This window comes from Acartia tonsa, chromosome 14 (assembly GCF_053477335.1).
Source record: "Acartia tonsa isolate MP-2025a chromosome 14, ASM5347733v1, whole genome shotgun sequence".
Classification (NCBI taxonomy): Eukaryota; Metazoa; Arthropoda; class Copepoda; order Calanoida; family Acartiidae; genus Acartia; species Acartia tonsa.
The window spans coordinates 18,096,214-18,119,045 of NC_137273.1; the positions used below are offsets into that span (position 1 = coordinate 18,096,214).

Sequence of the window (22,832 nt, forward strand, 5' to 3'; positions counted from 1 at the left end):
GTGGCCCAGAGGTGTAGTGCATTTTTTCCAAAGTATGTGTTGTCATACAATTATAGGTTTTTTAGGTCAAGAAACTCAAATTCAGAGCTATTTTAAGCATTAGACTGACCTAAGGCTAACCCCTGCGGATTATATTATATCATCCTTATACTAAAGTAACAGGATGTCTGTGTGTTTGTACCGAAGGAACTCGCTAACCGCTGAACCGATCGGGTTCTCCTTAACAGGGTAGCTTCTCATAGGTCCTGGGAAGGTTTATAACTATTTTCTTGGGGGGTGGGACACCCCCAACTCCCCAAAAAAATAAAAATCCTCCCCCCCAAAATTTTTTTTTATTTTTCTATTTTTTTAACTAAAATAAAAAAGGAGGGGGAAGGGCACCCCCCCAAAAAAAAAATTTTCACCCCCCCAAAAAATTTTTTTTACTTTTTCTTTAAAATCTAATATAAGAAATTGGGTTATCAAATTCGACTCCCCCCTTCTCAAGTGCCCCTAGAGGCCTCTAGGGGCGTAGCCGCTAGTTTTAAATAAAGTCCTCATTAATAGACACAGTTTATTAAAAAAAAAACCTATAAAAATATAAGTAAGTTTCTAAATTAGGTTAGGTAAATGCTCTTAAGCCCTGCAGAAAACCAACCTAGCCCGGGGGGGTTAGCTTCAGGTTAGTCTAATGCTAATTTTCGCTCAGAATTTGAATTCCCCTTAACCCCTGCGGGCCACCAACCTAGCCCGCTGGGGCTAGCTTCAGATTAGTCTTATGCTAATTCTAGCTCTGATTTTGAGATACTGACCTAAAAACCAGGGTTCGGAAGCCGCGCTATCAGCCGCGCGGCTGCGGCTGCGGCTGAATCCTAATTTGCGGCTGCGGCTGACGTGGCTGAGGCTTATAGTTATGGAAGTGGCTGAGAGTGGCTGAGGCTTAGTGCGGCTGAGATTGGCTGCGGCTGAATGCGGCTGAGGCTTAATAAGAATTGGGGTGGCTGAGGCTTACAGTGGCTTAATTGGAATTTTGTGGCTGAGGCTTCGAGCGGCTGAGGCTTACAGTGGCTTAGGGTGGCTGAGGCTTACAGTGGCTGAAGGATTTGTGGCTGAGGCTGCGGCTTACTGAAAGCCGCGCGGCTCAGAGCGGCTGCGGCTTACAGTGGCTGATTGGAAAATTAAGCCGCGCGGCTGAGTGAGGCTGAGGCTGAGAGTGGCTGATTACATAATTAAGCCTCGTGGCTGATTCTGAGGCTTCGGCTTACTGAAAGCCGTGCGGCTGAGGCTGTGGCTGAATTAAATTCAGCCGCGCGGCTGAATGCGGCTGCGGCTGCATACAATATTAAGCCTTGCGGCTGATTCTATGGCTGATTATAAAATAAGCTTTGCAGCTGAGGCTTCGGCTAAATTGGATTTTTAAATGCATTCTAGGACATTTTTTGGAGAGTTGAGGGGGGTTAGGGTTTATGAGAATGGGAGTGTAGGGAAGAGGGGGGAGGACAGCAGGATTTTTTTCAAAATGTTTGATTCAGAATTAGTGTTAGGGGGGAGGGGGAACCATAGATGTTCTTTTAGTGGAGGAGGGTGGAGGGCGTAACAACCTTCATAATTTAGTACGTAGCTAACCTTAAAATCATTATATTATCAAGATATTTTTTTGAGGATTATAATATGGGGGTAAGTGAAATCATGTATGAAGTTCAAGGCTAATGTTATTTTATTCAGGGAGGGAGGGGACGTTGTGTTTTTTATTACACCTGGTCCCAAAAGTTTTATAAAATTGTATCATTCGTTGGCTTATTAAGTCTGATGACTTTTATAGAATTTTGATTGGTTGGTTCATTAAGTTGAGTGTCGCTAACTACAATGTCGTCATTCTTATTTATATCTATTAACTCTGAGGCAATATAAAACAACATATTTTAGGTGCATCTTTAGTATCGAAGCTACTCTATAATTCAAAATGTTGGTTTGTCTTTAAGAAATAGATGAAACGTAAATTTCTTTCATGCTATTCAAGATAGACAGTTGAATTTTTTTTAGATTATTCCCTTTACCAAATGAGCTTCCAATATTCAATTTACAATTTATTTACGTGGCTACTATTCCTTTCAATATGGAGCTTAAGTATAAACATCCATATCTGTGAGACTGCTTTAAGACAGTTTTTTAGTTACTGTTATATTTTTCACATATTTCCCCATGTATTATGTGTTTATTGTCCGAATTTCAAAATTATTGTGGATAATAGCAGGAATAGGTATAACCAACAAGCAAAATAAATATAAAATGATATTTGGGGGGCAAATGGAGAGGTCGTCAATTTTACGATGTGTTGCCCCCCAACGACAGCTAAAAAACATGTATAGGTTTTGTGATTTTTTCCCGAATTAATTTCGTTATTGGTAGAAGCTAGGATAATAGTATCAAATTTAATTTTTCGTTATTTGGACCATTCAGTGTGTAACTTTCTTTGACTATCAGTCATCATAAAAAATATTAAAAATACATGAGAAACTTTTTTTTTATTTTTTCTCCAATAAATCTGTGCTTTAATTTAACAAATCTCCTCGTCTGTATCAATGATTTTTTGCTTCGCTTCTTGTTTGAGTCTTTTTATGTTATTAATTTGGTTGTAGTTAACAGGTGGTAGATATGCTTTGTAGAGCCCTGCGCATACATAACAAGGATGACAACATCCATAAAAGCGAAGCACTGAAACGTTAGGACAAACGGACATTAACACTTATATAGTGTCAGAACTGAATTATCAGAATATAAAAGTATAAGAGTCGAAGCAAATCAGTAAATTTATTGAAAAAATGCTTGATAGAGGATAATGTTTATGGAATACTTACATTTTTAGGACTTGATTATAGAGTTGCTTCGCTTAAAATATTGTACTTTGTTGTCTCAGAAATCAATATACAAAAATCAGATCAAACGTATAATTAGAACACATAAAAATTTGTTGTTAAAAAAGTAGAAAAATCAACATGTTTAAAATGGACGTACGGACATTCTGGTAATGATTATAGAGTTGCTACGCTTTCTAAATCGTACCTAACTACTACAGGAATCACCATGCAAAGTTTGAAATCGATAGGACAATTCTAACATGCCTAAATTAACGAAAAAAAATCAATATTTTACTGAATTAGCAAGCGAGAAAATGCATTAGATCATGTAGTTTAATAAAGGATCGTTTCATGACCTCAAAAGAACAAATTGAGCTTTGTTTTGTAAAGGATGCTTGGATTTATTGGGGTCATCCATATTATAAATGTGAAAAAAGTCTAGCTTGCTGAGCGGGAGTGCGGACACAATGGACGTTTTCACTAATGTCAAAATTGTAGAGAAGCTTTGTTTTAATCAAAAGTAACTCAAAATAACTTTATACATGTTTATTTATAGGTTGGATTGGGTTAAAATAGATTATACAGGATTCCTTTCCATTATTTATTTGGAGAAAGGAATGGGCAGAATACAATACTAGAATTTTCAGCATAATGAATCTTAACAAAAATTTAACTAGCTTATTATTATTATTTCAGGGAGCCTAGCTTCTTCATAAGTCGGTCTGTCCCACTACAAGGATATTTAAAATATAAAGGAGCTTTTATACTAAAAATTTATTTCCAAATGATACAAAACATAATACTAAATAAATGAGTATAAACATATTTTACGACTATAACCTTTAAGTTTAATTATAGAGTAGATCTATTAATCAGAGAGCTTGGCTTTACAAACAAAGTAAATTATACAAAAATTAATTTAATTAGATAATTGCAATGTAACAATTTTAATGTCAGATAATTTTGCAAAGTGAGGAAATTACAGTTGGACAAATATTTGATACAATCAATTACAAGATTTGAGTTAATTAAAACTGAGCAAGTATATTTAAGGGGTGTGTTGTGGAAAAGGTAATAATATTCCTATTCTTAATGAAAAACATTAGATTATTCCCCACACTTACAAAAAAAAATTACCCACAAAAAGAATAAAACATATAACTCACATGAAAGGTATATAACCCACCTAAATAATTTTTGTTTAAAAAACTTATTTTTTACAAAATAAGTGTTTGTTTTGCTTTATTTTATTTACTAACGGCTACACCCATAGAGGCCTCTAGGAAGACATAACATTATTTCTCTCAAATCTCTTTTAAAACCAGCTATTTACCAAAAATACTTTTTTTCGCCAAAAGATGGTGTTAGTTTTGTTTTTAACTAATTGTACTTTTTTTGTCGATCTCTTGGGGGGTGTGGTGTTAACCTCCCCCAAAATAGTTAAAAACCTTCTCAGGACCTATGAAAAGCTACCCTGTTAAGGGGAACCTGATCGGTTCAGCAGTTAGGGAGATCCTTCTTACTAACAGACAGACAGACATTGTTCTACTATATATTATAGATTTGTTTTCATTCTTGAGTGATGCCAAGATCTGTTCCAGGACTTTATAATTCTCTTCTACTATTCTTAACAGCATATATCTAAAAAAAATTATAATAAAAAGTAACGGATATTTAAAGTCAATATATAAAACTTGTTTTAAAACTGGAATATGTCTGTGTACATAACCCTTTCACCCTTAATGGTCAGGCCCCTTCATAGATCTTTATCGGTCAGGGGGTCCACTATTATCTCGCCTGCTATAAGAGATATTGGGCTAAAAATAATTTGTGCATATCCCCTATTAGATAATGAATTTCTGACTACAAGTGAGTCAATTTTCCTTTCTTCACCCTTTTATTTAACAAACTTTAGTTTTATATAGGTACGATAAAGATCATAGTATATCTATAATCATTACCAGAAATCTGTATATATATTTAAAACATGCTGATTCATTTTTGACAACAAATTTTTTATATGAAATAAGGATGACAACATCAATAAAGGAGAGCTCTGAAACGGTATGACAGACAAACATTAACTCTGGTACAGTGTCAGATCTGAATATACAAAATATAAATATGTAAGTTTTAACAAAATTATATGTAAATTTGTTGCAAAACTTCTTAAATACAGATTAATGTTTAAGGACATACTGACATTTTTAGAACTTGATTATAGAGTTGATTTGCTTTAATATTATACCTTGTTGTAATAGGAATCAGTACACCGAAAATCAGATCAATTGGATGATTATATCACATAAAAAATTGTTTTAAAAAGTTAAAAATCAACAAGTTTAAAATAAACGTGCGGACATTCTGGTAACAATTATAGAGTTGCTACGCTTTCTAAATCGTACCTAACTACTACAGGAATCATCATTCAAAGTTTGAAATCGATAGGACAAATCTAACATGCCTGAATTAACAAAAAAGCTATCCGTTATGTACGGATAGACGGACAGAAATACGGATGGACGGATATATGGACTGACCCTAATTATAGAAAAGCTTCGCTTTTAAAAATTATCTTATTCACCTGTTTTTTGGAATACTGAATCCTATTACAACAAGTCACAATATTGTAAGCGAAGCATCTCTAATCTAATCCTGAAAAGTATGTTCTTGAACCATATACTGTATTTGAACAGTTTTGCAAATTTACTTTTGTTAAAAGCGAAGCTTTTCTATTATAAGGGTTGGTCCATACGTAACAGATAGCATTTTCCGTTAATTTAGGCATGTTAGAATTGTTTTAGCTAACAGTAATTAAAATTACTTGCTCTTATTTGTGAAAAGTACCCTTTACAAAAGAAGAACAGCCAGAAAAAACTTTTTATACGATTATTCAAAGCAAAAATAAGAATAAAGTGCTAATGTTTTTTTTTTCCCTACCGGTTAACTTAGCTTAACTTGATTAATATTTACAATAATAAAGTATACGGTCATTAAAATTACTTGCTCTCATTTGTGAATAGTACCCTTAAAGTCTGACAGTCTGAAAAACTTATTTTATACGATTATTCGAAGCAAAAATAAAAAAAGCCATACAAATTTACAAAACCAGATGTTGACTTTCAACATAACATCTTTTTGTTAGATACATATGGACAGGTGTAAAACCATTTCATAATGTAAATAATCGCACAGGAACCCTCTCGTATGGACAGCAATTTCCCTCAAAGTAGCTTGTTTATCACTGAACGCCCCTTATTTTAAAATGAATTTAAAATAATGGAATGAGGAAGTAGAGTAATAGATACTAGCGGCTACACCCCTAGAAGCCTCTAGTGGCACTATAAATGTTTGTTTTTTTGTTGCATTCAAGTTTCTGGAATTAAACAAAACATTTCATTATAAGTCTGAAAAAAATAACAATGAAAATATACATTCATTCAAACTTTCAACAAATTACAAACATAACAATAATTGAAAAAAAGTTGTATAGGTAAACAATAATTGGTTCCGCAAGACTTTTTTTAGGTTTGAAGTTTGTAGTTTTATCCAGCAATGAAAAATGTCCTGAAAAAATTTCAAAACTTAAAAAAAGCCTTTGTTTTTAACACATTATTTTTATAAAGTATCTTTCCTTGATATATTACTGGATGGGGGAGAGGTGGGTGGATTGTAGCTAAAAAATCTGTTCATGAAGTTCAAAAACTTCGCCTTGCTCCTGGGTAGCGGCGCCTGGCTGTCCTTCAGTGTCCTAAAGAATTAATAAATGAGTATTTTATTCAACAAACATCAAGATGTTAGATTTAATATCAATGATTGACGTAAAAAATCTATTTTGCTACAGTTTATCTGCAATTGACCAGAATGTTTTAATAATCTAATATAATATAAATGGTGAAACATAAACAGGGGGAAGAGGTTGTTTAAAAGTAACAAGATGTCTGTCTGTCTGTCTCTACCAAAGAATTCCACTAACCGCCAAACCGATATTGTTCACCTTTACAGGTTAGCTTCTCATAGCCCTGAAAAAGTTTATAACTATTTTGGGGGAGGGTACCACCACCGTTCTAAGAGAAATCGACCATAGAAAAAAATATAAAAACTACCATCCAATTTTTTTTACTTTTTCTTTATAAATTTTTAAAAAATGTGTCCACTCCCTTCCCTAAAATGCCCCTAGAGACCTCTAGGCGCGTAGCCGCTTGTATTTCATAATTAAATACGAACATATTTTGTTGCATACCTGTTCTGTATTCAATAATCTGTTTACTCTCAAAAAAATTAGAGAGTCCAAGGCCTCAGGTTGAAGGCGATTTCGAAGGTCTGTTTTTAAAAGACGGACAACAGAAAACACTCTTTCCACAGAGACCTAAAACCAATACAGTGTTTTTTTTTATTAGAACTGTTTTGAAAGCAATTTACCCAAATCATAGTTATTAATGATTAATGGCTATTTTCTTTATTTTGCCACCCTTCTGCAAGCCTAGATATAAAATCAAGCATATGAATTTACCTGAGTTGTGGGTAATGCAAATAGTTGCAGAGCAATTTCTTTCAGACACTCTGGGTAATGATCTTCAATTATTTTTGGATATGGGATTCCAGACTAAAACAAAAAAAAATTTTATTAATTTTTTTTTAAATTAAGGAAAAGACTACTGTCCTTTTATAAAACATACTTACCCAATCAAACAATTGGAAGTTATAAGCAAATAAAAAGAAATAAACAATGAAAAATTGTCAAAATGTAAAAATGTAAAAAGTATTTATGGAAAGACATACACATCTTACTATTTTGGCAGAAACTGCTTAGAACAAAATTCATTGATGGTTGTAGCAAAACATTTAAAATTTTGTCCTTAAAGCAGTGCTTTTATACAGGGTAAATGATACTTACATACCTTAAACATATTTTTCAAAGAGTCTCTTTTCTCAACTAAATCTTCCAATCCGCGGCAAATTTCTTTTTCAAGTTCTTTGATAGTACTGCTCTAATAAAATAAATATGTTTGTTTATGAGAAAGAATGAACATATATTGATTAATTCACTTAACTTGCATCCGCTTGGATGTACTCTATCTATGTTAATCTATGTTACCCCTTAACAGTCAGGCTCCTTGCCCCACCTTTACTAGTCGTTTTAAGAGACATCCATGACGATCGGACTGCCTTTCAGCATGTTTTTGGCTATTTTTATATTTTTTACTTATTTCCCCATATCTTTGGTGTTTTTGGTCCGATTTTCAAAAAAATTTGGATCTTAGTTTCAAAATAATTTTCCCTATTGTTCTGAGCCTCCTATATGTAATTTACTTTGACAGTCAGTCACAATTATCATAGAAATCAAAAGGAGGTTTCATGTTTATTTTTCTCCAATAAATGTATTCCAGATTTTAACAAATAATCTTTAAATGTACTTGTATGTACATATTTTCATCCATGCTTTTTTATGCTTGGCTACTTATGAATGTTGTCATCCTTGTTTTTTGAGTTAAAATCCTACCTTCCTAATTGGTGGTCTTTGGCGATACCTCTCTTTGATTATTTCCTCGAATTCCTTGTCACTTTCTTCACCATCTGTGTTGGCAGCAAGAGTAGGTGGCTCATCGACAACTATTTCATCTGAAACCTCATTTAGAGGAGTTGAATCTATATCTTAACAAAAAATTTAAATCATCTTCAATGTGTGTAGTCAATGGTAGATTAACAATTTAAACATTTAGAGTTTCATCCCAATAAAGATATTGACTACCTGTCAGTGACTATTTTATATAAAATTCTTATAGGAAGGACTTGATTTTTTCTTTTACGATTAAAGCATTTTACTTAAATGAATCATATGTTTTGCTTTAACATAGTCAAAATATTCATGAAAATGAAGATTGCATAATAAAGTGGTCCAGTGTTTAGATTAAGGAAAAAATCTGTTACTTATTTGTTAGAATTTCAAATGAACAAACCTTTTAATTTTGATACTCTAGATAAGAGGTATTTTTTCACTTCTTCGTCGTCATCATCTGTGATGGCAAGAGTATACCTTGGATCTAACTTGGTGGCTGCTTTCAGCATTGAATTGAATAGTTGGTCTTCTCTCAGGCGTAAACTTGATGATAGTTCTGTGGCAAGAGGTGATGTAAGCTTTTCTAGCCTGTTGATCAAAAGCTTCCAGAGCTTAACAAACTCACCTGGAGTGAGTGTTTCACTCTGGAGTTCTAGGGTCAATTTGGCTGGATCTCGCAGCACACGCACAAGATCTTTTAGATCATCAAATTCCTTATCATTCATTTTCTCAAAGATGACATTCCCAATGTTGGCCAGTTGAGAAATTGTTACTTTGCAGTTTGATAAACTTTCAAGCATTTTGAAACAGCTGGACCATCTCGTATCATTGTCAATTGAAGGTATATTTTCATTATTGGCTTTGAAATACATACTGTAGGTTTTATTTCTTGCTTTTTTCACAACTTCTCGATAAAAATCTATTTTGTCTTTGGATTCCTAATCAAACAAATAGAATAGATTCATGAAAAAAGGATAACATTTTAAGTAGAATTGCTATTCTAAAACTGTAAGAACCATTCTCCTAGCCAAAATATAGCCATTGTTAGATTTTTTTGTGTCAGTCCAACCCAGACTAGCGGGGAGGTATAAGATAATCAAACAAATTAAATGGCCACGAGTAATCACTTTTAAAATATAGATGCACTAACTGGACATTACATCATTTCCCCCAATTCATTAATTACGGACGGACAGACGGACAGACAGACATTGTGAATTATAGAGTAGCTTTGCTACTAAAAACAAAAAATGCACTCAGATAAAGTTACCTAATACAAACTTCCTAAGGTAGTCTTTGCTGATCAATTACACAAATTGGAATAAGGAAAGAAAATAATGGCTGAGGAACAACATTAAACTTCCCTGTCAAGACACCATGAAAGGAAAGAAAACAACTAAATTATGAATGGTTATTCTATTTCTAATCCTGCTCTTTTAAGCCATCTTCAACACCAAGTTGGAGTGTGTGAGCGGCACACTTCATGTGCATAATTGCAGGGATATCAGCAAGCATTTTGTTTATCTCTCGAAAGTTCCCAAGGGAAGTAACAATGTCCTCTTCATTGTCCTCAAGATCATCATAATCAGGAACATGTGGTTCGCCTGAGGGACTTCTTGCCTCTTCATCTAATTCACGTGCAAATTTGCACATATTCGCTAAATAAATGAATTTGAAATAGCTTTACAACAAATATCACATATACAAAGAAATACTGATTAATGCATAATTTGGTAAAATTTTCATATTTTCTAAATAATAAAATTTTTAAGGTAAAACTTAAATGTACTTTCAGAGGAGCTAGTTATTTCATGTCATATTATTAGTATCTTTTTTACAAAAAAGCCCTCTTATATACAAATTTGCAATTAATAAACCATAACATTTTTTTATTCCTCTAGAAAAGTTACTATTATTTTTTATAACAAATTCTTTCCTGCATTATCGCTGACAATACTAACAACATGTCCAAGGTCAATCTGGAACTCACTCAAAGTATCCATAAAAATTCTCCTATAATCACTACTTTTTGAACGCCCCATTGAATCTAATAGAATTTGCAACAAATATATAATTGAAATATAACTTTAATTGAATTTCATACACTGCTAGTAACAATTTTAATTTTGATTGCTGTTATTTTTGACTTGATAAATGAATATCTTCATTATCTTTATTTATAATTAAAGTTCTATCATTTGTTGCTTATTTCCTTTTACAGATAGAGTTACAGTTTTTCCAAATCCATTATCATCTAACAAATAGAATAGTTTAAATTTTTTTATTCTTAATTTCAAAAAATCTATGAAGAAATTTCATTGTTGTTACAAATTTTGCTGCCAAAAATTCATGTAATGGACAAACAAACAAAGTAATTTATACAGCAGCTGTTTAATAATAATTAAACAAAAAAATAGAGAATGTGCAAAAAAAACTCATGAAACCATGAAACCTTTAAAAATTAGCTTTATGTCTTTTGAAGCATGACCAACAGACAGACAAAACAATGTATAGAATGTGCATATTTCTTAATATTAACTGAAAATTTCAATAACAGCAGAGAAAATCATTTTTTTCCTATTTAATAGTTAGACTGACTGAGAGACAGACAAAGAGAATTATGGAGCAGCTTTGCTACAAAACTTATACAGGAAATGAGATTATATCCAATTATATTAATAGCAAATTTTTTTTTGTCTGAAGCCTGAGATCTCAATAACTACTTAATTGGGTTCTCCACTTAAGACATGGTTCACATAGATCATGTTAAGGTTTATATATAGGGGCATAACTCCTAGTAAGCCTAAAATATAGCAACTAAACTGCTCTTGTATGAAATAAAACAAACTGTACCTACAAATCTGGCATTTATAGCAACTATGCTATGACGGTGGCGGGTGGCACCATCAATTTTGATGTAAAGCCACTTATTTTTCAGTTTTTCCGCCATTTTCATTTTCTCCTTCAAAATTTAAAAATAATTAATTTGATTTAATGCCCAAAACACTTTATTATGATTTTATTTAAATACAAACATATTTAACTAAAACTTAATTCCCCCTCCCCCGCCCCCCCCCCCACCCCAATTCTTTGAACAAGATTTTAAACACACCCCATAATATCAAAAGCTTCACACTTCTAGCTTATTTTTAAATATACTCCATGGAACTATCACAATTTAAGGGATTGTGCGTGAAAAAATTGATCATTTGATTATCAAACCTTAACATTTTCTAGGCACCTTTTGCTATACTGATCAACCAAAAACATCCTGATTTTTAGGCCTTTTGAGAGGAAAAAATGAAAAACATGGAAAATCTAAACATTTTTGTTTATTATTATAATGTTAAGGTTTGATAATCTGATGATAATTTTTTTGTCTCTTTAAGTTTACTGAGATACTAACCTCCTCAGCTCTCTTCATAACTAGGTTCTTTACTAGTTTGGCACCTAATGGTACTCCTAGAATTTTGGCAATGTTGCCATTCATCAGCTGGAATCCTAGCACAGTGTTCCAGAGAGTGACAAAAAGTCGATTTTGATAATGTCTAAAATATTCTTTTAACAATTGTTTATTAATATACACAAGTTGAAAAATATCCCTTAATATCTACGCTCTTTAAGCACAGCTTTTAAATGGGGTGGGGGAAGGGGAATGCTCCACTTATATCCACCTCGGATCCCTTTTATTGTTTTGAAAACTAATAGAAAATTTTAAAATAAAAAATCTTTATGATTTTTGTCATTTTTGAGATTTCTGAAACATTGTGCCTGGCTCGAAAAAAAATGAGAATGGAACTGCATTATAGCAGCACATTGCCAAGATAGCCTCTTCAAATGTCTCTTTTGACATTCTTATTTTGATCTAAAATGTTAAAATTATATATAACTTAATATCAGTAAAGGGGGGAAGGGACACTCATGGTGTTTTGAATTAAAGTTATGTGTGCTAAGACTTATAAACAGGAGTGCTAACATATGATGCTGTTATAAAACAGTAGTCATTTCAGCTTACAATTAACCACTGAAATTTTGTTTTTGAATTAGAGAAATTTGAATAAACAATTTGAGAAAAACTTGTTAGTTTAAAATTCCTTTTATTTTTACTTTACACTTGAAATTATATTTCTACTTTTCTGCTGCTGTTTCTTAGTTATAGCTAAGTGTTTATAGATCCCTTAAAAAATTCATGATTTTCTAATTACCTGTGCACTAGGCTGGCTAATTCTAGGCCTTTTATTCAGAACATTTTCTTTTGTTTCTTCAAGGCTTCTTTTGGTTGATTCCAGGGCCTAAAATTTAACCCTTAACAGTAAGGCCTAATTTCAAAAATAAGAAAATTACAGCTGTTTAATTTTTTAAGTGAAAAAAGGACCTTAAAACTGTTGCTGCTATCCATATATGACTAAAAATAAAAGGATCGCTTTTGAGAGCTCAAATAAGTACAGAGTTGTTGGTTCCAAATTAGCAGAATGCATTGTAAGTCCCATATCCTGTTTGCATATATATATGTTCAATGAAATTCTTTGAGTGAAGATCTCTCAAGCCACGTGTCATAACATACTTTAGGACATAGAGCTTTAATAAAGTGGTAAAATTAATACAAGAAAGCCATAAATATTGAATAAATAAGATACAAACGTTATGGATTAAAATATCCATAAATTATGAAGCGCAGCTACAAAACAAAGGTTGTTATATAAAAGGGTGAAGAAAGCGAAATTTGACTTTGAATGCCAACAAGTGTCTACTAGTAGCAGTCTTTTAGAAGTTGGATCGGTGTATTTCTTGCAGGCTTCCTTTCATAGGTGTTAATCAAAACAAACTTACATACCTGAAAAATTTCAGGATGGACATTCTTCAAATGCGTTCTTAGATTATACATACGAGAACCGGCCCTGGGACCTTTTGGTCCACTTATTTTAACTATTTAGATTTAATTACATATTATGATATCATACATTAATTTACAAATTTTGAAAACTAATTTGAGATTTCAAAGCATAGTAGAATAGTTAAGAATTTGAAACTTAGTTGTATTAAAATAAGTTTGCTACAATTATACAATTTCTTATTATTTGATATAGCAGGTATTGTACTCTTAGAAATATTTTTTCTATTTTGAAAATTTTTATAACCCCCCCCCCCCCCCCCACCCCAACAGAACTATGAACTCTGGCTGCGGCGCTTGGCACCCTTGTCTGACTAGCCGCAGCGCTTGGTCCCCTAGCCTGCCTTGCCACGGGTGCTCAGCACCCTTGCCTATAACCTAACCTAATCTAAAATAGTTGTTCTCTGCCATAGTCATACTTCTGTCAGTGGGGGGGGGGGGGAGTGTATACAATTTTCAAAATTGAAAAAAATATTCCTAAGAGGATAAAATCTACTAAATCAAATGATAAGAAACTTTGGGATAACGCCATTTGGCAATAACAACTATATATGGATACAACTGGACCATATAAAATGTATGCATAAAATGTATTTCCTTTGCACTGACTTTCTCCATTGCTTACGAGACATTGAAACTTGTTTATGTCAGATTCAAATCTGAATATTTGAATATAAAAAGCAGAGCTTTTTGAAATTAGGTAAGGTTAATCTATACATCAGTATGTAGTCTGTATGTCTTTTGTAATAAATGATTTTTTTATATACTTTGAATGGTTAGATTATTGTTTGTGGGCAATAATTGCAAAAAACTTTCCCTTTACTTTTCATCAATATACAGGGTGTCTCAAAATTTTTTTTGGGGGAAACAACTATTAGGAGTACAAAAAAATAACTATAGGTCCATGTTCTCTTTAGAAATATACATCAAAGTAACTAAAAACAACGGCGCATTTTAGAGTTGATTAATTCAAAATGCATGAATGATAATTTTTTCGGTCAGTTTTTATATTATATTAAGGGCCTAATGTTGCACAATTCCAGTCAAAGTTTAAAATCTGATGTATATTTTTACATAGAATGTGGGCCTATAAACCTTTTTTTCATATTCCCTGGTTGTTTCTCAAAACCGGAAAACGGTAGAAATTGATTACCTAAATTTTTCTTTCACATCTTGGTAATATATACCATCATATACTTGTGGCATTTTTAGGAAAATTCATTTACTTGAAATATTGGAAAATATGATGAAACATTTGATAGAAAAATAATTTCAGGCATCAATTGACAGAGTATTGGTTAGATGAAAACGGAAAAAAATCTTGACATGATATGAAATAGAAGCTGATTTCACACAAGGCTATCCCTCCCCATTTTTAATTTTTTAATTTAGAGAAAAAAACAAGGTGAATTATTCCTACAGGGCTCTTCTAATCTTTATCTAGCCTGATCAAATTTAAAAATGTTAAATAGATTTTCTGGTAACGATTATAGAGTTGCTACAATTTCTAGATTGTACCTAACTGTTTTGGGAATCATCATGCAAAGTTTGAAATTGATAGGATAAATGAAACATGTCTATTTTAATAATTATGTTGTAATAAAATGTTTAAATGGATGCACGGACACATCCATATCGCAACAGAACAAAAAACAACACTAGTGTACATTTTAAGCAGGGATATAGGGATTGTACAATTTATCTAAAATCTTTTTTTTGGATTCCTTGAACTAGAAATAATTATTTTTTTAACGCTTGAAATTTTAACAATTAAGTAAAAAATATTTATAAAAATTTTAAAATACCATATAACAAGTAAATACATTCCCTGAGAAGTACAGCTTTATTGGTTCAGCGGTTACAGAGATCTTAAGCTTGACAAAGAGACATTTTACTAATAAGTCTTAAATGATATAAATTTTTTAAAATATTTATTTTTATCCTTAAAATAAAGTATGCTTGTTTGTCCATAAGTATTAACGTTCAAAAACGTATTGCTCCAGGTGAAACAATATAATATAAAAAAAATTTAATAGGATAACATTTTTTCTCGTATTCATTCGACTCCAGTGGATAGGAACCGGTTCTCATCCATACGAAAAAACTATGTCTAGCATCGTATTATAAACCGCTTTCTACGAATAAAGAAATGTACAATCATAAGATTAAAACAATTTTTTTTAGCCCGTGCCTTCGGCACCTCGGGGCTAAAAAAACGGTTTTAATCTAATAATTGTACATTCTATATCCGCGGAAAGCGGTTTATAATACGATGAAAGAAATAACTATTCTCGTATTCATTCGAATCCGGTGGATAGGAACCGGTTCTCATTCATACGAAAAAACTATGTCTAGCATCATATTATATCCAGCTTCTACGAATATAAAAATGTACAATTATATGATTAAAACTAGTTTTATTAGTTCCGAGGTGCGAGAAATAACTATTAAAAAATACATTTTTAAAAATTATTTTTGGGGGATGGAAATGTCTGACCCCCACCCCAAAATTAGCTCAAAACCACCCAATGACCATATATATATTTTCTGAGAAAGACAACCTTGTCAGTTCAGTGGTTACTGAGATCTTTAGCTTCAGACAGACAAAATAAAATAAAAATTAAGCCCCGCGGCTGAATTGAAAGCTGAGGCTTGTACTAATTTAGCACCTGCGGCTGCGGCTGGGGCTTACAATATCTCAGCCGCGCGGCTGCGTCAAAGCTGCGGCTGAATTAAAAAACTTAAGCTGCGGCTGAGGCTGCGGCTTACAAATATCAAGCCGCGCGGCTGCGGCTGCGGCATAATCAAAACTTTGCAGCTTCGGCTGAGGCTTTCTTGAAGCCGCGCGGCTGAGTGCGGCTGCGGCTTCAAATCATTAACAGCCGCGCGGCTGAGTGTGGCTGAGGCTTCCCCAACTATAAGCCGCGCGGCTGATTGCGGCTGAGGCTTAGAGGGGCGTTGGCTGAATGAGGCTTAGTGCGGCTGAGGCTTAATGTGGCTGAATTGGAGTTTTGTGGCTGAGGCTTACAGTGGCTGAATGCGGCTGAGGCTTACAGTGGCTTATGTTTTCTTTAAGCCGCGCGGCTGTGACTCAGGCTGAGGCTTATTGGGTGGCTGAGAAAGCCGCGCGGCTGATTTTGAGGCTTCTCGTAAGCCGCGCGGCTGATGGTGGCTGAGGCTGAGGCTGCGGCTGCGGCTTCCGAACCCTGCTAAAAACTTATGATTTGATGTATCACAACATATATATTGGGAAAAATACACTTAACCCCTGCGGGCCACCTACCTAGCCCCCTGGGGTCGGTCCCCAACTTGCTGGATCATCTTAAATACAGTCCTCATTAATAGACACAGTTTATTCAAGAAAAAAACCTGTAAAAATATAAGGAAGTTTCTAGGTTAGGTTAGGTAAATGGTCTTACGCCCTGCAGAAAACCAACCTAGTCCGGGGGGTTAGCTTCAGGTTAGTCTAATGCTAATTTTCGCTCAGAATTTGAGTTCCTTGACCTAAAAAACCTATATTTTGATATATAACAAGATATATATTGGAAAAAATGCACTTAACCCCTGTGGGCCACCAACCTAGCCCGCTGGGGCTAGCTTCAGATTAGTCTAATGCTTATTTTAGCTCTGAATTTGAGTTCCTTGACCTAAAAAACCTATAATTTGATGTGTCACAACATGTATAATGGAAAAATGCACTTAACCCTTGCGGGCCACCCACCTAGCCCCCTGGGGTCGGTCCCCAACTTGCTGAATCATCTTAAATAATGTTCTTATGAATAGATACAGTGTATTTAAGTGAAAACCCTAAGAAAACACAATTTAAGGTAAGTTTCCACATCAATATAGACCAACAAAAAAGCCTAAAAACCCCATTTCCGCAGGGTTTTTCTTACCTAACCTAACCTAAAAATAAAATTTTTTGGATTTTTTTGCCATTTAGATGTAATACCTATAGTACTAGGCTTATATACCAAGTTTGAAGGGTCTAGCTCAATATTTAGACCATTTTGCTCACGGATTAAGAATAGATGTCATTACGCCCCCCCCCCTTTTTTGTGCGTCAAAAAATTTGGAAAGAAATTATCAAAGCTTTTTATTTTGAGATTTTAGGGATAAGTACTTCGAAAAAATAAATAGGAAACATAACAAACAAAAAGTTATATAAAAGTAATAGGGTGTCTGTGTGTGTACCGAAGGATCTCGCTAACCGCGTTACAGATATGTTTCTCTTTTAGGGTAGCTTCTCCTGGGTTCTGGGAAGGTTTATAGCTATTTTGGGGGATGGTACCACCACTCCACCAGCCTTCCAAGAGAAATCGGCAAAAATGAAAAAATGCCGCCTAGCGGATATTTTTATTTTCACCGTCTAGCGTCGAAAGATTTTTTTCCTTTAGTACACACACACACAGATCATGTTACTTTTATATAAGGATTATCCCTTTCCTTATTCCATAAGATATAGTGTGGGGTTGAAATGTTCATATTTAGAAATTCAAAAGCGAAATTCATCTTGAATAGACAATTTTTTGGATTTGTATTTTAGAAGATTTTTTGGAATATTATTTAATTTTGACATTTTTTGATCTGATAATTTTTTTAAATGCTATTGCTAAGTGTTTTAGAGTGATAAGTGAAAATAGCTCATTGCAGTTGACTGCTTTTTTTTGCAGAAAATAAATTTAGTTTTCTTAAAGCTGCGTTACTTACCTACTTAAAAATTAAGGTATAGTCCCTTTCATGACATCGCACCTTAAGGGGCGATTCTTCGTATTTTTCACAGTAGGTTTTCTCCTATTTCTAGCCCCTGCGGGGGGCTCTAACCCAAATACATACTCTAGGCCAATTACATAACCCTTTGGGGCAATCACCTAACCCAATATAACCTAAAATAACCTATAAAAAGCAATTTTAAAAATACGACAAATCGCCCCTTAAGGTGCGATGTCACGAAAGGGACTATTCCTAAAAATTATGCCATGATAATTTCTTCAGGGTCATATCATCGTCTGGTGCAGATTTTTTTCAAGGATCTAAAGGGATAAGACAATTAATTTTTAATTGATGTACACATCCCCAATGATAATACACAAAATTACACTTTCTGTTGGTTACAATTAATGGTTGAAACGTTTAGACACCAAACTTAACGAATTAACCAATCAGAATTTTATAGAAAGCATCCAAAGTTAAGCTAACGGGAAAAAAGGGGGTAAAATCGTAACATCGCACCTTATGGGGCGATTCTTCGTATTTTTCAAAGTTGGTTTTCTCCTATTTCTAGCCCCTGCGGGGGGCTCTAACCCTGCGGGGCCAATTTCCTAACCCTGTGGGGCAATTACCTAACTCAATATAACCTAACCTAACCTAAAATAAATTACACTTTCTGTAGGTTACAATTAATGGTTGAAACGTTTAGACAAATTAAACTTAACGAATTAACCAATCAGAATTTATAGAAAGAATCCAAAGTTAAGCTAACGGAAAAAAGGTTATTTTTAAACTTTAGGAATAAGAGTGAAAAACCAGCCCATTGTTGATTGATTGATTAGCCATAGTTTCTTAGGGTTTGGGCTTAAGTAGTCATGGAGTAGGCTGAGACACTTTTGTCTAGCCACTAGGGCTATCAAGCTCCACGTTCAAGCACATTATGACTTGACCCGCTATCTCATGAGAGTTACTCTTTATTACCTCAGCCTCGCTGAGTATGGCAGGTGTCCCAAATTAAGTCACCGTAATAAATGACGCTCTCCGCAGAGGAGCTTCGGATAAGGGTACTGGATATTTGTGCTAAAAATATATTTTTTTTTTCCAGCTGGAATCAAGCAGCAGTCGTATGGAAGGGGTGGGAATGTCTGGTGCCTCATCCAGCAGTAGTAGCAGAACTAGGAAGAAATCAGGGAGTAAATCAAGTTAGCATTAGGTTAATTTTTTATTTAAATCAACTTGAAGAAACTTTCCTAATATGTAAAGTGACAAATGACAAATTGCGAAACTTTTTGGTTATATAAGGACTTGAAACTAATTTATGAGATGGATTGGATATATTTTATTTAATCTAAACTACACAATAATTTTACTCCTGATAGTTACAAGTTGCCCAAATAAGGAGGGATAGTAATAAAATGCCGTTTCTTGAAGTAGTACGCAGTCATACGCAATATTGGAAGGGTGACACAAATTTCAGATCTCAGTTTTCGCATTTTGAGAAAAATTCATCTTTATATCTGTATATAATGAATTAATTAATCTTTTAAGCTTTGTTATAGAGAAAATAAGTATATCAAATCGCGAAAAATGAGATCTGAAATTGGAATCGCCCTTCCAACATTGCGTATGACCAGGTACGACTTCGAGAAACGGCATTTTATTCATATCCAGTCCATCCAAATTAGCACCTTAAAATATTTAGGGGGGGGGGGTAACTATTTTTTCTGTACATTTAGTATGTTTTACGTGTTAGGAAAATTCTTTGTGATAATTTGTAATGATAGGATAATTAAAGGGTTTAGTGTAGTTTCTTTAAAATAGGGGGTTATCTATAATTCAGAACAAAGAGCTTTAGAAAGTAAAATATCAATTTCATTATAAGGGGAAATATTGTAGTAGTTTTTTTTAACCATTCATACTTTTTAAAACTTGCGTACAATCATGGTCTACTGGGTGTCTATACTCGACTATTGTGTCAAAATATACATTCTTATATTTATTATTGTACTACACTCTGTTATTGTTTAATCATTAGATATGTGATAAATTTACTTATGGTATAATTTGTGAATAGTTATTTATTGCATCGTATTGTACAGATTTCCACGAATATGAAAATAAAAATAATTTTTACCAGTTTTGTTAGCCCAGGCCTTCGGCCCCTCACAGCTAACAAAACTGGTTTTAATCTTATTATTTTTCATTTCAGTATCCACAGAAAGCTGTCTGCAATACGATTCGATAAATAACTATTATAATATAATAAGTTAGATATGAATTTGTGAAAAATAGTTAGAATTTATTTTAAACTTGAAATCATTATTTGTAAGAGAGTAAAAAAATTTAACTTTCTTTTCATTAAAAAATCAAATATAAATTTTGAGGTAGTTGCTACGCTTTTGTATTACATTCCTTGTTTAAAAATGTGAATTGTTATTCATTAGGACATAAACATGTATATTAGTGTTCATAAGTAGCGCAACATTAACAAAGGGGTAGTTTCACGAAATGCATTTGAACTTAATTTAGTGAACCGCATATTTTTTGCTAGTTAATGTGTTAAACTATATTTATGTGGCATATATTTGAAAGAATTTCAATTTTCTACCACGTAGTTTTGAAAATAAGACTTGAAAATCGTCTTTTTGTGATATATGCAATTTAAAAAGTTTAAAACCAGTTTTGTTAGGCCTGAGAACCGGTTCTAATATAGCGGATATCAATCGGTTTCAAAGCCATACTGGAAAATACTTTAAATGCGTGCTAGTACATGCGAGTATATGGGAATATAGGAACGACTTATATATCAGGGATAAGACATCGAACGATAAATTAATATACGTCCTCAATAATGACAAATAAAATTATCCCCTTAGATTAAAATTAATGGTTAAAAAGTTTTGATACTGTTAGTTTTGAACCAACTAATCAAAATTCAATGAAAGTACCAAAGTTTAAGGTATGAAGTAACGAGGTTATAAAACTTTGGGTACCAGTGCAGTGTAATTTACTAGCCAATGTTCCATCCCCCCCCCCCTCCCCCACTTATTGCGTAGATGTAGTGCTAATTGACTGACGGACCAGTAGAGTACAGTCAATTGCAAAGTTGCTGCGCTTCAAATATAAACTTTATAAAAGAGGGAAAAGATTTAAACATTAATTTATCAAATTTATTTAAAATCAAAATTAGCATTTTTACAATAATGCAGTTATACACTATTTAAAACTAGCGGTTACGCCCCTAGAGGCATCTAGTGGCACTTTAATTGTTTGGTGTTTTAAAAAAATAATACGGTACCTTGCAATGTTGCCAAGGAGCCTCTATCAAACTTCTACGATACTTTGCAATGTTACGTAGGAGTCTCTATTCGAGAAGAAAAAATTTCGATTTATTGTGATTTATCTTGGGAGGGTGGTGGTACCCTCCCCCCTAAAAGTTATAAACCTTCCTTGGAACTATGAGAAGCTACTCTGTTAAGGAGAACCTGATCGGTTCAGCGGTTAGCAAGATCCTTCGGTACAAACATACAAACACACAGACAAACACACAAACATCCTGTTACTTTATTATAAGGATAAAATGTTTTTATAATTTCTATTAGTTGTTTGAAAATAGTACTCCTTATGAGTCAAAACATTATCGACAAAAGGTACATTTAAAAAAAAACCTGGGTTCTTAGTTTTTTTATGCCAACCCTGATCATAATTTACCTGCTGATAAAGGCAGAATTTTACCACCCATTGACATGCCCTGGTATCCTTGGCTTTATGAATAACTAGGCAGGGTGGAGACTTTGGACTGTTTATCACATTAGCCCCCAAAGTCTTTTACTAACGTTTTCTTATTCGTTGGCTTAACAACCATGAGGACTTTTATTTAATTTTGACTGGTTGGTTCATTAATTTGAGTGTCCAACAGTTTCAACCACTAATTGAAATCTACATAAGGGGTAATTTTGTTAACCATAAAAACAATAGGGATGTACATCAATTTATCCGTAATTGTCTTATCTCCTTAGATCCCTGCCAATCTCCCCCCCCCCCCCTTATCTTATTAATATTTTTTTTATTTATTTTGATATTGTGCTCTTTACTGATATGAAGAAAAAAACAGATTTCACAAAACATCATTAATGCGTAGCTACTCTAAAAAAAAGTGAATTACACACGTTTGTCGAGAACAGTTAAATTAAGTCTTTATTGTAGTCATATTTTTTTTGGTACTTCATGTTTTAGTAAAATAAAATACTGTAATGAAATGCTTTAAAATTCTAATGAATTTTTTAATTAAATTGAAGTTAAAAATATTAGAAAGCAACAAACAAAAATCGAAATAAGGTAAAATTACTTGAATTTTTATATTTAATTTACCTCAGTAGTGTTTATTGCATTGAATTTCATAATTTTGAGTCTTATTGTTGGCTTTAAAAAAGCTTTTTAAGTCACTTTTTAAAAGTTTTTAAGGTTAGTTATAAATTAAATGTAGTTTACATCAAGAATTTGCGCTATAATTCAAATATTTTTTTTTTTAAATCTTCAAAATCATTTATGGAGATTTTCTTATTCTTTTTATTTTTAAAAAAATGCCTTAATTTTTAAAAATGTACCTAATGCTTAAAAAAATGTATAGTCAAAACACGTTTTAGTAGATATTGTACCAAATTATTTGTAACTAAATTCAAAATATCCCGGGATTTAAAGAGATAAGACATACCCAGTAATGATACACAAAATTATCCCTTCTGTAGATAAAAATAACCGGTTGAAGCTTTTCAGCACTTAATTTATTATATCAACCAATCAAATTTCACGAGAGTCCCCAAAGTTGTTAAGC

General features: G+C 33.1%; 2 protein-coding genes and 2 long non-coding RNA genes across 4 annotated transcripts in view; 1 reads left to right on the top strand and 3 right to left on the bottom strand.

Annotated features, from left to right (window-relative positions):
* Positions 1-19,487, top strand: part of LOC145305238 (uncharacterized) — a 56,660-nt gene extending 37,173 nt beyond the window's left edge. The window contains exon 22 of the mRNA XM_080146834.1: positions 19,104-19,487. Within this exon, the coding sequence (XP_080002960.1) occupies positions 19,104-19,205 (102 nt within the window). The 3' untranslated portion in view covers positions 19,206-19,487. The remainder of the gene's footprint in view (positions 1-19,103) is intronic.
* LOC145306120 (uncharacterized) lies at positions 3,369-5,553 on the bottom strand. Its single transcript, XR_013874895.1, has 2 exons — positions 5,422-5,553; positions 3,369-4,478 (listed from the first exon to the last, which is right to left on the bottom strand). It is a non-coding gene; the product is annotated as an uncharacterized LOC145306120 (long non-coding RNA).
* Positions 6,244-9,925, bottom strand: LOC145305635 (uncharacterized). Its single transcript, XM_080147335.1, has 6 exons — positions 8,798-9,925; positions 8,341-8,492; positions 7,739-7,828; positions 7,351-7,443; positions 7,081-7,206; positions 6,244-6,588 (listed from the first exon to the last, which is right to left on the bottom strand). The coding sequence occupies exons 1-6, from the start codon at positions 9,267-9,269 to the stop codon at positions 6,514-6,516; spliced, it is 1,008 nt and encodes a 335-aa protein (XP_080003461.1). The 5' UTR covers positions 9,270-9,925; the 3' UTR covers positions 6,244-6,513.
* Positions 12,176-13,436, bottom strand: LOC145305540 (uncharacterized). Its single transcript, XR_013874607.1, has 3 exons — positions 13,232-13,436; positions 12,603-12,689; positions 12,176-12,262 (listed from the first exon to the last, which is right to left on the bottom strand). It is a non-coding gene; the product is annotated as an uncharacterized LOC145305540 (long non-coding RNA).
* Positions 19,488-22,832: the final 3,345 nt, after the last annotated feature.